Source organism: Drosophila biarmipes, unplaced genomic scaffold (assembly GCF_025231255.1).
Source record: "Drosophila biarmipes strain raj3 unplaced genomic scaffold, RU_DBia_V1.1 ptg000019l, whole genome shotgun sequence".
Taxonomy (NCBI): Eukaryota; Metazoa; Arthropoda; class Insecta; order Diptera; family Drosophilidae; genus Drosophila; species Drosophila biarmipes.
The window spans coordinates 4,529,458-4,546,969 of NW_026114537.1; the positions used below are offsets into that span (position 1 = coordinate 4,529,458).

The window sequence follows — 17,512 nt, forward strand, 5'->3', positions numbered from 1 at the left end:
TCTAATAAGGCAGATTAGTGCAATGGATTTAAGCTACATATATGTATAAAGTATTTTACTTTTTTTAAATTAATGTCTACATGAGCTAATTTAGGTTTACAAGATAGAGCTTCTCCTTTAATGGAACATTTAATTTTTTTTCATGACCACGCATTATTAATTTTAGTTATAATTACTGTATTAGTTGGATATTTAATATTCATATTATTTTTTAATAACTACGTAAATCGATCCCTTTTACATGGACAACTAATTGAAATAATTTGAAATATTTTACCAGCAATTATTTTATTATTTATTGCTCTTCCTTCTTTACGATTATTATACTTATTAGATGAAATTAATGAAACTTCAGTTACTTTAAAAAGTATTGGTCATCAATGATACTGAAGTTATGAATATTCTGATTTTAATAATATTGAATTTGACTCTTATATAATTCCTACATATGATTTAGGAACTGATGGATTTCGATTATTAGATGTTGATAGCCGAGTAGTTTTACCTATAAACTCACAAATTCGAATTTTAGTAACAGCTGCAGATGTAATTCATTCTTGAACAATCCCAGCTTTAGGAGTTAAGGTTGATGGAACACCAGGTCGATTAAATCAAACAAATTTTTTTATTAACCGACCGCGGTTATTTTATGGACAATGTTCAGAAATGTGTGGAGCTAATCATAGTTTTTTACCAATTGTAATTGAAAGTGTTCCTGTAAATTATTTTATTAAATGAATTTCTAGTAATAATAATTCATTAGCTGACTGAAAGCAAGTACTGGTCTCTTAAACCATTCAATAGTAAATTAGCACTTACTTCTAATGAATAAAAAATTAGTTAAATATATAACATTAGTATGTCAAACTAAAATTACTAAATTAATAATATTTTTAATCCCACAAATAGCTCCAATTAGATGATTATTATTATTTATTATTTTCTCTATTACATTTATTTTATTTTGTTCTATTAACTATTATTCTTATATGCCAACTTCCCCTAAATCTAATGAATTACAAAATATTAATTTAAATTCAATGAATTGAAAATGATAACAAATTTATTTTCTGTATTTGACCCTTCAGCTATTTTTAATTTATCTTTAAATTGATAAAGAAAATTTTTAGGACTTTTAATAATTCCTTCAATTTACTGACTTATACCTTCTCGATATAATATTTTTTGGAATTCTATTTTATTAACACTTCATAAAGAATTTAAAACTTTATTAGGACCTTCAGGACATAATGGATCAACATTTATTTTTATTTCATTATTTTCATTAATTTTATTTAATAATTTTATAAGATTGTTCCCTTATATTTTTACAAGAATAAGTCATTTAACTTTAACTTTATCTTTAGCATTACCTTTATGATTATGTTTTATATTATATGGATGAATTAATCATACTCAACATATATTTGCTCATTTAGTACCTCAAGGAACACCTGCAGTTCTTATACCATTTATAGTATGTATTGAAACTATTAGAATTATAGCCCTTGACCTTTAACAGGAGCAATTGGAGCTATAACAACTATCAGGTATAGTAAAATGATTTCATCAATATGATATCTCATTATTTTTATTAGGTAATATTATTACTATTTTAACAGTTTATCAATGATGACGAGATGTATCTCGAGAAGGAACATACCAAGGATTACATACTTATGCTGTAACTATTGGATTACGATGAGGAATAATTTTATTTATTTTATCAGAAGTTTTATTTTTTGTAAGTTTTTTTTGAGCATTCTTTCATAGAAGATTATCTCCAGCAATTGAATTAGGAGCTTCATGACCTCCTTTAGGTATTATCTCATTTAATCCTTTTCAAATTCCTCTTTTAAATACAGCTATTTTATTAGCTTCAGGAGTAACTGTAACTTGAGCTCATCATAGTTTAATAGAAAGAAATCATTCACAAACAACTCAAGGTTTATTTTTTACCGTTTTATTGGGAATTTATTTTACAATTTTACAACCTTATGAATATATTGAAGCTCCATTTACTATTGCCGATTCAGTTTATGGATCAACATTTTATATGGCTACTGGATTTCATGGAGTCCATGTTTTAATTGGAACAACTTTTTTATTGGTATGTTTATTACGACATTTAAATAATCATTTTTCAAAAAATCATCATTTTGGATTTGAAGCAGCTGCATGATATTGACATTTTGTAGATGTAGTATGATTATTTTTATATATTACAATTTACTGATGAGGAGGTTAAACTACTATCATTAAAATTATCTATATAGTATAAAAGTATATTTGACTTCCAATCATAAGGTCTATTAATAAATAGTATAGATAATTTTCTCTATTATTATTATTGCTTCTTTAATTTTATTAATTACAACTATTGTTATATTTTTAGCTTCAATATTATCAAAAAAAGCATTTATTGACCGAGAAAAAAGATCTCCATTTGAATGTGGATTTGACCCAAAATCATCTTCTCGACTTCCATTTACACTACGATTTTTTTTAATTACTATTATTTTTTTAATTTTCGATGTGGAAATTGCTTTAATTCTACCAATAATTATTATTTTAAAATATTCAAATATTATAATTTGAACAATTACTTCAATTATTTTTATTTTAATTTTATTAATTGGTCTTTATCATGAATGAAATCAAGGTATATTAAATTGATCTAATTAAAATAGGGTTGTAGTTAATTATAACATTTGATTTGCATTCAAAAAGTAATGAATATTCAATCTACCTTAAATAGAATATGAAGCGATTAATTGCAGTTAGTTTCGACCTAACCTTAGGTAAATTTACCCTTATTCTTTAATTGAAGCCAAAAAGAGGCGTATCACTGTTAATGATATAACTGGGAATTATCTCCAATTAAGGAAGTATGGTGATCAAGTAAAAGCTGCTAACTTTTTTCTTTTAATGGTTAAATTCCATTTATACTTCTACTTATATAGTTTAAATTAAAACTTAACATTTTCATTGTAATAATAAAATACATTATTTTTATAAATTACTAAAATAAATTCACTATATTCAAAGATTAATTAATCTCCATAACATCTTCAGTGTTATACTCTATACATAAGCTATTTGAATATAAAAATACTAAAAAATTAAATAAAATTAAAATTCAAAATACAAATAATATTAAAAAAATTTTTAAACTATTATTATGTATTAAAAATAATGTTTTTGAATAATCAGTTAATTTATGATACAAATGTTGACCTTCAAAATATTCTGATCAACCCTGATCAAAACTTTACCACTAATTGACCATAATTTAATGGATAAGAAATTATTCCATAAGTTCTGATATAAGGTATAAATCATATTGACCCAAGAAAAACAACTAAATTATAATTTAATAAAGACTTATTTAAAGTATATAAATTTCTTATCGAAATTAAATAACCTGATAAACCTCTAAAATACACACAAATAACGTTAATAATTTTAAATAAAAAGGTAAACAAATTATATAAGGGATAGGGAAAATTAACCAATTTCACATTCTCCCTCCAATAATTCTTATACCTAATAAACCTAACATCCTTCAAGGTATAACTCAACTTTCATCATTTAATATATTTAAACTCCCACAATTTAAATCACCAGTTATAGAATAATATACTAATCCAAAAGAATAACTAACAAGTAAACCTGTGGAAAAAAATATAAAAAATGAAAATATATTAATATTTCTAATTCTAACAATTTCTAAATTATATACTTAGAATAAAATCCAGCTAAAAAAGGTATTCCACAAAAAGCTTAGTTAAAGGTATATGAATTCTTAATCCTCCTATTAAATGAATATCTTGAGAATTATTTATATTATGAATAATAGCTCCAGCACATATAAATAATAAAGCCTTAAATAAAGCATGAGTTAATAAATGAAATATAGCTAATTTATAAAACCCTATAGATAAAATTCTTATTATTAAACCTAATTGTCTTAAAGTAGATAAATTTTCTTTAAATCAAAATCAAAATTAGCTCCCAATCCAGCTATAAATATAGTTAAACCTGATAATAAAAGTAACAATTGATCTAACCAAGAAGTTCTTAAAATAATATTAAGCCGAATCCATAAGTAAACCCCAGCTGTGACTAAGTTGATGAATGAACAACCAAAGCAGATACAGGAGTAGGAGCTGCTATAGCAGCTGGTAACCAAGAAGAAAAAGGAATTTGTGCTCTTTTAGTTATAGAAGCTAACATTACTAAACTTCCAATTATCAATATTTCAAATTCATTTTAAATAAAAAATATAATTTCATCTTCCATAATTTAATATTCAAGCAACAGCTAAAAGAAGAGCTACATCCCCAATTCCGATTAGATAAAGCAGTTAATATACCTGCATTATAAGATTTCATATTTTGAAAATAAATAACTAAACAATAAGAAACTAATCCTAAACCATCTCATCCTAATAAAATTCTAATTAAATTAGGACTAATAATTAATAATATTATTGATAAAACAAATATTAATACTAATATAATAAATCGATTAATATTTTCATCTCTTCTTATATATTCCTTTCTATAAAAAATTACTAATGAAGCAATTATTAAAACAAAAGATATAAAAAATAAACTTATTCAATCAAATAAAAAAGTTATTACAATTCTTATGGAATTTAAAGAAACAACTTCTCATTCAATAAAATAAACTATATTATTTAATAAAAAATATAATCTTAATAAAAAACATGATAAACTAATAGAAATTAAATTAACAAATCTAATTCTACAAATTGATAAATATTTCACGATCTAAAATGAATTATTTCATATCACTAACACCACAAATTAGTATTTTTATTAAACTATTTAAATATAATCATAATAAACATGATTCTCTTTTTAAAATTAATAAATTTAAAGGTAGTCAATGTAATAGTATTAACAAATATTCTCGAATTTTACCTCCTCTAAAAGAATAAACTCCAGAAAATAATTTTCCATGTTGACTAAAAGAATATAAATATAAAGTATAAGCAGCTCTAAAAAATGATAAAAATGATAAAATAATTATTGAAATTCATGATCAAGAAACAATTCTATTTAACAAAGAAAATTCTCCTAATAAATTTAATGTAGGCGGAGCAGCTATATTAGCTGATCTTTATAAAAATCATCATAAAGTTATAGCAGGTATAAAATTCAATAAACTCTTATTAATTAATATACTACGACTTCCTAAACGTTCATAAGAAACATTAGCTAAACAAAATAATCCGGAAGAACATAGACCATGAGCAATTATTAAAGTGTATGAACCACATAACCCTCATTAAGTTATTGTAATAAACCTGCTAAAACAATTCCTATATGAGCAACAGAAGAATAAGCAATTAATGGCTTTAAATCTGTTTGACGCAAACATACTAATCTCACTATTACTCCTCCTACTAATCTAATTCTAATTCAAATAAAACTGTACTTTAAATTTATTAATTGTAAAAAAGAAATAGCTCGTAATAAACCATAACCTCCTAATTTTAATATAATCCCAGCTAAAATTATAGAACCAGAAACTGGTGCTTCAACATGAGCTTTTGGCAATCATATTTGAACTAAAAACATTGGTATTTTCACTAAAAATGCACATAATAAACAAAAATATAATAAATCATAATTAAATATTAAATTATTTATTAAATAAAAATTCATTGAACCTGTTTTATTTATCACATAAAAAATACCAATTAATATAGGTAATGAAACTAATAATGTATAAAACAATAAGTAAACACCCGCTTGTAAACGCTCAGGTTGATATCCTCATCCTAAAATTAAAAATAATGTAGGAATTTATCTTCTTTCAAAAACTAAATAAAATATAAATAAACTTATTCTTCTAAATGTTAAAATTAATAACAACAATAAAATTACAATATTTAATAAAAATAAACTTTTATAATTATTATATTTATTAACTCTTTCTCTAGCTAATAATATTAAAGAACAAATTCATAATCTTAATATACTAATCCATAAGAAAGCATATCACAACCTAAAAAATAAGAAATTTCTGATCAATAATTTATAAAATTATTTATTAATAAAAAAATAAATCCAATAAAAAATAATATAATTTGAACCATTCAATACATATTATTAATAAAACAAACAGGAGTTAAAAATAATAAAAAATAATAATTTTTAACATTATATAACTCTAAACGATTGAAAATAATCATTACCATGTGTACGAATTATAGAAACTAAAATAGATAAACCTAAAGCTCCTTCACATACTCTAAAAGTTAAAAACATTATTCTAAAATAATTTTTATAATTTAACATATTTAAATAAATAAATAATATAAAAAATAATATTAAAACAATAAATTCTAAACTTAAAAGTATAGAAAGTAAATGTTTTCGATTAGAAACAAAATAAACCTAAAATAAATAAAATTATAGGTAAACTTCAATATAAAATTATAATCATTAGTTTTAATAGTTTAACAAAAACATTGGTCTTGTAAATCAAAAAAAAGATTATTTCTTTTAAAACTTCAAGAAAAAAGAAATTTCTTATTCATTAATCCCCAAAACTAATATTTTAAATAAACTACCTCTTGAAATTATTCAATTAATTTTATACTCTTTAATTATTACTACTTCTATTATTTTTTTAAATATAATCCATCCATTAGCTTTAGGATTAACTTTATTAATTCAAACAATTTTTGTTTGTTTAATTTCTGGTTTAATAACTTAAAGTTTTTGATATTCATATATTTTATTTTTAATTTTTTTAGGGGGAATACTTGTTTTATTTATTTATGTTACTTCATTAGCTTCAAATGAAATATTTAATTTATCAATTAAACTTACTTTATTTTCTGCTTTTATTTTATTTATTATACTAATTTTATCTTTTATTGTTGATAAAACTTCTATCTCATTATTTTTAATAAATAACGAAATAGAATCAATTATAAATATAAATTTATATTTAACAGAAAATTCTTTATCTTTAAATAAATTATATAATTTTCCTACTAATTTCATCACCATTTTATTAATAAATTATTTTTTAATTACTTTAATTGTAGTAGTAAAAATTACTAAATTATTTAAGGGACCTATTCGAATAATATCTTAATTAATGAATAAACCTTTACGAACTTCCCACCCTTTATTTAAAATTGCTAATAATGCATTAGTAGATTTACCAGCTCCAATTAATATTTCAAGTTGATGAAATTTTTGATCTTTACTTGGTTTATGTTTAACTATTCAAATTTTAACAGGATTGTTTTTAGCAATACATTATACTTCAGATGTTAATTTAGCATTTTACAGAGTTAATCATATTTGTCGAGATGTTAATTATGGTTGATTATTACGAACTTTACACGATAACGGTGCATCATTTTTTTTATTTGTATTTATTTACATGTAGGTCGAGGAATTTATTACGGATCATATTTATTTACCCCAACTTGATTAGTAGGAGTGATTATTTTATTTTTAATTATAGGAACAGCCTTTACAGGATATGTTTTACCTTGAGGACAAATATCATTTTGAGGAGCTACTGTAATTACAAATCTTTTATCCGCAATTCCTTATTTAGGAATAGATTTAGTTCAATGATTATGAGGAGGATTCGCTGTTGATGACGCTACTTTAACTCGATTTTTTACATTTCATTTTATTTTACCATTTATTGTTACCATTTATTATTTTTACACCAAACAGGATCTAATAATCCTATTGGATTAAATTCTAATATTGATAAAATTCCTTTCCATCCTTATTTTACATTTAAGGATATTGTAGGTTTTATTATAATAATTTTTATTTTAATTTCATTAGTATTAATTAGTCCTAATCTATTAGAAGACCGACATAATTTTATCCCAGCTAACCCTTTAGTTACACCTGCTCATATTCAACCAGAATGATATTTTTTATTTGCTTACGCAATTTTACGTTCCATTCCTAATAAATTAGGAGGAGTTATCGCATTAGTTTTATCAATTGCAATTTTAATAATTTTACCTTTTTAAAATTTAAGAAAATTCCGAGGAATCCAATTTATCCAATTAATCAAATTTTATTTTGATCTTAACTAGTTACAGTAATTTTATTAACATGAATTGGAGCACGACCAGTTGAAGAACCTTATGTATTGATTGGACAAGTTTTAACAGTTATTTATTTTTTATATTATTTAATTAATCCATTAGTTACAAAATGATGATACAATTTATTAAACTAATAGTTAATGAGCTTGAACAAGCATATGTTTTGAAAACATAAGATAGAATTTAATTTTCTATTAACTTTACTAAAATAAATTCACTATAATAAGGAAAATAATAAGATTTTAAAACCAATAAAAAATAATAAGTAATTTAAAGAAAATGAAAAAAAACATTTTCATGCTAAATATATTAATTTATCATAACGAAAGCGAGGTACAGTCCCACGAGCTCAAATAAAAACAAAAGAAATAAAAGTTAATTTAACATAAAATAATAAATTAAAAACATCACATCATAAAAAAATTACACAAAACAATATTCTTATAAATAAAATTATTGCATATTCAGCTATAAAAATTAAAGCAAATCCTCCTCTTCTATATTCTACATTAAGCCCAGAAACTAATTCGGATTCTCCTTCAGCAAAATCAAAAGGTGTACGATTAGTTTCAGCTAAAGAAATAGTTAATCAAACTAAAGCTATAGGAAATAAAATAATTAAAAACCATATATAAATTTGATAGTTAAAAAAATAAATTATATTATATCTACCAATTAAAAAAATAAAATTAATAATAAAATTAAAGCTAATCTAACTTCATATGAGATAGTTTGAGCTACAGCTCGTAATCCTCCTAATAAAGCATAATTAGAATTTGAAGATCAACCAGCTACTATAACAGTATATACACCTAATCTTGTACAACATAAAAAAAATAAACCTCCTAAATTAAAAGAATACAATTTAACAAAAAAAGGTATACATATTAAAACAAATAAAGATAAAAATAAAGAAAAAATTGGAGAAATATAATATCTTAAATAATTAGATAATAATGGATAAGTTTGTTCTTTTGTAAATAATTTAATTGCATCACAAAAAGGTTGAGGAATTCCTATTAAACCAACTTTATTAGGACCTTTACGAATTTGAATATAACCTAAAACTTTACGTTCTAATAAAGTTAAAAAAGCTACACTTACTAACACACAAATTACTAATAATAAACTTCCAATTAATGACAAAACAAATTCTATATAAAACAAGTACTATTTGTAAAATAATTTACATAAATAAATTTATTGCACTAATCTGCCAAAATAGTTTTATATTAATAATATTCATATTTAAAAATATAATTATTTTAATATTTGGTCCTTTCCTACTAAAATATTATAATTTTTTAAAGATAGAAACCAACCTGGCTTACACCGGTTTGAACTCAGATCATGTAAGAATTTAAAAGTCGAACAGACTTAAAATTTGAACGGCTACACCCAAAATTATATCTTAATCCAACATCGAGGTCGCAATCTTTTTTATCGATATGAACTCTCCAAAAAAATTACGCTGTTATCCCTAAAGTAACTTAATTTTTTAATCATTATTAATGGATCAATTATTCATAAACTAATGTTTTTAAAAATTAAAAGTTTTTAAAATTTTAATATCACCCCATTAAAATATTTTAATTTATTAAAATTAAATTAATCTTTATAATTAAAATAAATAAAATATAAAGATTTATAGGGTCTTCTCGTCTTTTAAATAAATTTTATCTTTTTGACTAAAAAATAAAATTCTAAAGAAAATTTAAATGAAACAGTTAATATTTCGTCCAACCATTCATTCCAGCCTTCAATTAAAAGACTAATGATTATGCTACCATTGCACAGTCAAAATACTGCGGCCATTTAAAAAATTTCAGTGGGCAGGTTGGACATTATATATAATTCAAAAAGACATGTTTTTGTTTAACAGGCGAACATTATTTTTGCCGAATTCTTTACTTAATTTTAAATATTAAAGTTAATATTTTAATAAATAATTAAAATTTAATAAATAATTTAATTTATAAAATAAATTATAACACACTTTTTAATAATTGCTAATTCTAAGCATATATTTATCAAATTTATTTATTATTTTTAAAAATTTATTTTATAGCTTATCCCATAAAATATTAAAATTATAAATTATTTAATTAATAAAATTAAATAAATAAATTTATAATTCCTAAATTAAATTTATTTCTTAAAAACTAGATACCTATAAAAACGAATAACATTTCATTTCTAATATAATATTTTAAATAATTTTGTCACATTAACTTATATATTATATTAACTCTTTTAAAATCGAGAAAAATAAATATTTATTTTTTATTTAATAAACGCTGATACACAAGGTACAATAAATTAAATTTTCTTTTATAATAAAATTTTTTCAAATTATTTCAATTTTCTTTTACAATTCTAATAAACTATTATTAAAATTATTTTTTCTTTAAACAATACTAAAACTTTTAAATTTATAGTTATTTCTAATATTTTCATTTAAATAATTTAAATTAATAAATAAAATCTAATCAATTTATATTGATTTGCACAAAAATCTTTTCAATGTAAATGAAATGCTTTACTTAATAAGCTTTAAATTGTCATTCTAGATACACTTTCCAGTACATCTACTATGTTACGACTTATCTTACCTTAATAATAAGAGCGACGTGTACATATTTTAGAGCTAACATCAAATTATTAATCTATATAATTTTACTACCAAATCCACTTTCAAAAATTTTTTTATAATTTTATCCATTTAAATAATTTTATTGTAACCCATTATTACTTAAATATAAGCTACACCTTGATCTGATATAATTTTTTATTAAAATTATTGAATATTATAATTCTTATAAAATATTCTGATAACGACGGTATATAAACTGATTACAAACTTAAGTAAGGTCCATCGTGGATTATCGATTACAAAACAGGTTCCTCTGGGTAGACTAAAATACCGCCAAATTGTTTAAGTTCAAGAACATAACTATTACTACTTTAGCAATTAATTTACATTTTAAATAATAGGGTATCTAATCCTAGTTTTTTATTAAAATTGTTTAACTTCAATTATAATTATACAAAATAATTTAAATATAAAATTTCACTTAATATATTTAATTTTATTATTAAAATTCAATTTAATTAATACTAAAAAAATTTATTTGTATTATTAGTATAACCGCGACTGCTGGCACCAATTTGGTCAATACTTTTTAATATTGCTATTTCTAAATTTCTTTAATTAATAATATTAATTACTGCGAATAAAATTTATATATTTATTTTTAAAATAAATATAAATTCACACAAAAATTTACATATAAATCAAATTAATAACAAATTATAAAGCCAAAATAAAACTTTCAAATTATTTTTATAAAATATTTTAAAATTTTATTTTTATTTAATTATTATAATATTAAAAAATAGTAAAATAATAGATAAAAAATTATAAAATCAAATTTTAATTAATTTATAATTTAAATATTTGTAATATATGTATGTAAAAATTTAAAAAAAAAAGATTATCTAAAAAAAACTATTTTAAACTAAATAAAAAAAAAATAAAACTTTTTACATTTTTTAAAAAAAGATTTTTATTATTAAAATAATTAAAATTAGTTTATATTTATAAATAAACATACTTTAAATATAAATATATATATATATATATATATACATTAATTAATTAATAAAATTAAAAATAAATTTATTAATAAAATTTTATGAAACAATTTATTTAAATTTTAAATTTTGAAACTAACAAAATAATTTCTAATTTTATATATAATATTTATATATATATATATGTATATAAATAATTTTTTTTAATCACTAAATCTGAAAAATTAGTCCCCTATAAAATATTTTAAAATTTAAATAAATTTTAATTCAAAAAATTATCATAAAAATATATTTATTTAACATTTTTAATAATTATTTTTTTTTTTAAGATTTAATATTATAATAAATGTAATAAAATAAAATTATTTTTTACTATAATAAAAATAATTTTTTTTTAGTAATAAAAATAATATAAATAAATTATAATTTAATAAAAATTAAAAATATTAATAATTTATTATTCTAATATATATATAAATATATATATATATATTATGTGTGTATATATATAAAATAGGTATTTTAAATATATTAAAAAATTTAATTTTAATAATTAAATAAAATTTAAAATTTATTAAATTAATTCATTAATAATAAAAAATCTTTTTTTTTTTTAATTTTTTGTATACTAAATTCAAGATTAATAGATAATCTGTATGTATATAAATATTTAATATATTATTATATAGTTAACAAGTTAAATAAAAAATTTCAAAATCCAAAAATGGTAATATAAATGGTAAAAAAAATCTATATTCAAATATTTATCTAATGCAGTTTTTCTGCATTCATTGACTGATTTATATGTTGTTAGTTACAAAGATTTTTTATGTTTAACAGAATTAAACTATTTCTAAAAGTATCAAAAACTTTTGTGCGTCATACACCAAAATATATCTATATTTATTATTTATAAAAAGATAAGCTAATTAAGCTACTGGGTTCATACCCCATTTATAAAGGTTATAATCCTTTTCTTTTTAATTTTTAATAACTCCTCAAAAATTTTATTTATTACAATTATAATTATTGGAACATTAATCACAGTTACGTCTAATTCTTGGTTAGGAGCTTGAATAGGTTTAGAAATTAATTTGTTATCTTTTATCCCCCTATTAAGAGATAATAATAATGTAATATCAACAAAAGCCTCTTTAAAATATTTTTTAACTCGAGCTTTAGCATCAACTGTATTGTTATTTTCTTCAATTTTATTAATATTGAAAAATAATATAAATAACGAAATTAATGAATCTTTTACATTATTTATATATCAAATTTACTATTAAAAAGTGGAGCCGCTATTTTTCATTTTTGATTCCCTAATATAATAGAAGGATTAACATGAATAAATGCTTTAATATTAATAACTTGACAAAAAATTGCCCCATTAATACTAATTTCTTATTTAAACATTATTAATTAGAGTAATTTTATCAGTAATTATTGGAGCTCTTGGAGGATTAAATCAAACTTTTTTACGAAAATTAATAGCTTTTTCTTCTATTAATCATTTAGGATGAATATTAATATTATTTAGTGAATCTATTTGATTTATTTATTTTTTATTTTATTCATTTTTATCTTTTATTTTAACATTTATGTTTAATATTTTTAAATTATTTCATTTAAATCAATTATTTTTTTGATTTGTAAATAGAAAAATTTTAAAATTTTCATTATTAATGAATTTTTTATCATTAGGTGGATTACCCCCATTTTTAGGATTTTTACCTAAATGACTTGTAATCCAACAATTAACATTATGTAATCAATATTTTTTATTAACATTAATAATAATATCGACTTTAATTACATTATTTTTTTATCTTCGAATTTGTTACTCAGCTTTTATATTAAATTATTTTGAAAATAATTGAGTCATAGAAATAAATATAAATAGTAGTAATACTAATTTATATTTAATTATAACTTTTTTCAATTTTTGGGTTATTCTTAATTTCTTTATTTCTTTTTATATTTTAAGGTTTTAAGTTAATAAAACTAATAGCCTTCAAAGCTGTAAATAGAGGGCATCCCTTTAAGCCTTAGTAAAATTTTACTCCTTCAAAATTGCAGTTTGATGTCGTTATTGACTATAAGACCAATTTTAATAATTAAGAAGAATAACTCTTATAAATAGATATACAATCGACCGCCTAAACTTCAGCCACTTGATCCAATCGCGACAATGATTATTTTCTACAAATCATAAGGATATTGGAACTTTATATTTTATTTTTGGAGATTGAGCCGGAATAGTAGGAACATCTTTAAGAATTTTAATTCGAGCTGAATTAGGACATCCAGGAGCATTAATTTGGGATCATCAAATTTATAATGTAATTGTTACTGCCCATGCTTTTATTATAATTTTTTTATAGTAATACCTATTATAATTGGAGGGTTTGGAAATTGATTAGTACCATTAATATTAGGAGCTCCTTATATAGCATTTCCACGAATAAATAATATAAGATTTTGATTACTACCTCCTGCTCTTTCTTTATTATTAGTGAGAAGAATGGTAGAAAATGGAGCTGGAACAGGGTGGACGGTTTACCCACCTCTCTCTGCTGGAATTGCTCATGGTGAGGCTTTAGTTGATTTAGAATTTTTTCTCTACATTTAGCCGGAATTTCTTCAATTTTAGGAGCTGTAAATTTTATTATAACTGTAATTAATATACGATCAACAGGAATTACATTAGACCGAATACCTTTATTGGTTTGATCAGTTGTTATTACTGCTTTATTACTTTTGTTATCATTACCAGTATTAGCTGGAGCTATTACTATGTTATTAACAGACCGAAAATTAAATACCTCATTTTTGATCCAGCTGGAGGAGGAGACCCAATTTTATACCAACATTTATTTTGATTTTATGGACACCCTGAAGTATTCGGAATAATTTCTCATATTATTAGCCAAGAATCTGGTAAAAAGGAAACTTTTGGTTCTTTACGAATAATTTAAGCTATACTTGCTATTGGATTATTAGGATTTATTGTATGAGCTCACCACATATTTACAGTAGGAATAGATGTAGATACTCGAGCTAATTTTACTTCTGCAACTATAATTATTGCTGTTCCTACTGGTATTAAAATTTTTAGATGATAAGCAACTTTACATTGAACTCAACTTTCTTACTCTCCAGCTATTTTATGAGCTTTAGGGTTTGTATTTTTATTTACAGTTGGAGGATTAACAGGAGTAGTATTAGCTAATTTATCAGTTGATATTATTCTTCATGACACTTACTATGTTGTAGCTCACTTCCATTATGTATTATCAATAGGAGCTGTATTTGCTATTATAGCAGGATTCATTCACTGATACCCTTTATTTGCAGGATTAACATTAAATGCTAAATGATTAAAAAGTCAATTTATCATTATATTTATTGGAGTAAATTTAACATTTTTCCCTCAACATTTTTTAGGATTAGCTGGTATACCTCGACGTTATTCAGATTGTCCAGATGCTTATACAACTTGAAATGTAGAAATTAATTTCTGATATGGCAGATTAGTGCAATGGATTTAAGCTCCTTATATAAAGTATTTCACTTTTTTTAGAAAATTAATGTCTACATGAGCTAATTTAGGTTTACAAGATAGAGCTTCTCCTTTAATGGAACAATTAATTTTTTTTCACGATCACGCAATTTTAATTTTAGTTATAATTGTAACAACTGTATTAGTTGGATTATTTAAAAATAATATGAATATTAAATTCATATTATTTTTAAATAATTACGTAAATCGATTCCTGTTGCATGGACAACTTATTGAAATAATTTGAACTATTCTACCAGCAATTATTTTATTATTTATTGCTCTTCCTTCTTTACGATTATTATACTTATTAGATGAAATTAATGAACCTTCAGTTACTTTAAAAAGTATTGGTCATCAATGATACTGAAGTTATGAATATTCTGATTTTAATAATATTGAATTTGATTCTTATATAATTCCTACAAATGAATTAGCAACTGATGGATTTCGATTATTAGATGTTGATAATTTATGTTCAGAAATTTGTGGAGCTAATCATAGTTTTATACAAATTGTAATTGAAAGTGTTCCTGTAAATTATTTTATTAAATGAATTTCTAGTAATAATTCTTCATTAGATGACTGAAAGCAAGTACTGGTCTCTTAAACCATTCAATAGTAAATTAGCACTTACTTCTAATGAATAAAAAATTAGTTAAATATATAACATTAGTATGTCAAACTAAAATTATTAAAGTATTAATATTTTTTAATTCCACAAATAGCCCCAATTAGATGATTATTATTATTTATTGTTTTCTCTATTATATTTATTTTATTTTGTTCTATTAACTATTATTCTTATATGCCAACTTCCCCTAAATCTAACGAATTAAAAAATATTAATTTAAATTCAATGAATTGAAAATGATAACAAATTTATTTTCTGTATTTGACCCTTCAGCTATTTTTAATTTATCTTTAAATTGATTAAGAACATTCTTAGGACTTTAATAATTCCTTCAATTTCTTGATACAATATTTTTTGAAATTCTATTTTATTTACACTTCATAAAGAATTTAAAACTTTATTAGGACCTTCAGGAAATAATGGATCAACATTTATTTTTATTTCATTATTTTCATTAATTTTATTTAATTTTTTTATATTATTTTAAAATAATTTATATTTTTACAAGAACAAGTCATTTAACTTTAACTTTATCTTTAGCATTACCTTTATGATTATGTTTTATATTATATGGATGAATTAATCATACTCAACATATATTTGCTCATTTAGTACCTCAAGGAACACCTGCAGTTCTTATACCATTTATAGTATGTATTGAAACTATTAGAATTATAGTCCTTGACCTTTAACAGGAGCAATTGGAGCTATAACAACTATCAGGTATAGTAAAATGATTTCATCAATATGATATCTCATTATTTTTATTAGGTAATATTATTACTATTTTAACAGTTTATCAATGATGACGAGATGTATCTCGAGAAGGAACATACCAAGGATTACATACTTATGCTGTAACTATTGGATTACGATGAGGAATAATTTTATTTATTTTATCAGAAGTTTTATTTTTTGTAAGTTTTTTTTGAGCATTCTTTCAAAGAAGATTATCTCCAGCAATTGAATTAGGAGCTTCATGACCTCCTTTAGGTATTATCTCATTTAATCCTTTTCAAATTCCTCTTTTAAATACAGCTATTTTATTAGCTTCAGGAGTAACTGTAACTTGAGCTCATCATAGTTTAATAGAAAGAAATCATTCACAAACAACTCAAGGTTTATTTTTTACCGTTTTATTGGGAATTTATTTTACAATTTTACAAGCTTATGAATATATTGAAGCTCCATTTACTATTGCCGATTCAGTTTATGGATCAACATTTTATATGGCTACTGGATTTCATGGAGTCCATGTTTTAATTGGAACAACTTTTTTATTGGTATGTTTATTACGACATTTAAATAATCATTTTTCAAAAAATCATCATTTTGGATTTGAAGCAGCTGCATGATATTGACATTTTGTAGATGTAGTATGATTATTTTTATATATTACAATTTACTGATGAGGAGGTTAAACTACTATCATTAAAATTATCTATATAGTATAAAAGTATATTTGACTTCCAATCATAAGGTCTATTAATAAATAGTATAGATAATTTTCTCTATTATTATTATTGCTTCTTTAATTTTATTAATTACAACTATTGTTATATTTTTAGCTTCAATATTATCAAAAAAAGCATTT

The 17,512-nt window shown here is 21.7% G+C and overlaps 1 protein-coding gene and 2 pseudogenes across 1 annotated transcript; 1 reads left to right on the forward strand and 2 right to left on the reverse strand.

The window, feature by feature from the left end:
* Nucleotides 1-2,772: 2,772 nt before the first annotated feature.
* Nucleotides 2,773-4,394, reverse strand: LOC127012094 (NADH-ubiquinone oxidoreductase chain 5-like; annotated as a pseudogene).
* Nucleotides 4,395-8,413: 4,019 nt separating this feature from the next.
* On the reverse strand, nt 8,414-13,441 carry LOC127012095 (NADH-ubiquinone oxidoreductase chain 1-like). The gene is given in 3 exon segments (XM_050890320.1): nt 8,414-8,804; nt 8,807-9,298; nt 13,436-13,441. Coding segments are annotated over 3 exon segments (585 nt in total). The 3' UTR covers nt 8,414-8,717.
* A 465-nt stretch (nt 13,442-13,906) lies between these two features.
* On the forward strand, nt 13,907-15,240 carry LOC122818109 (cytochrome c oxidase subunit 1-like; annotated as a pseudogene).
* Nucleotides 15,241-17,512: the final 2,272 nt, after the last annotated feature.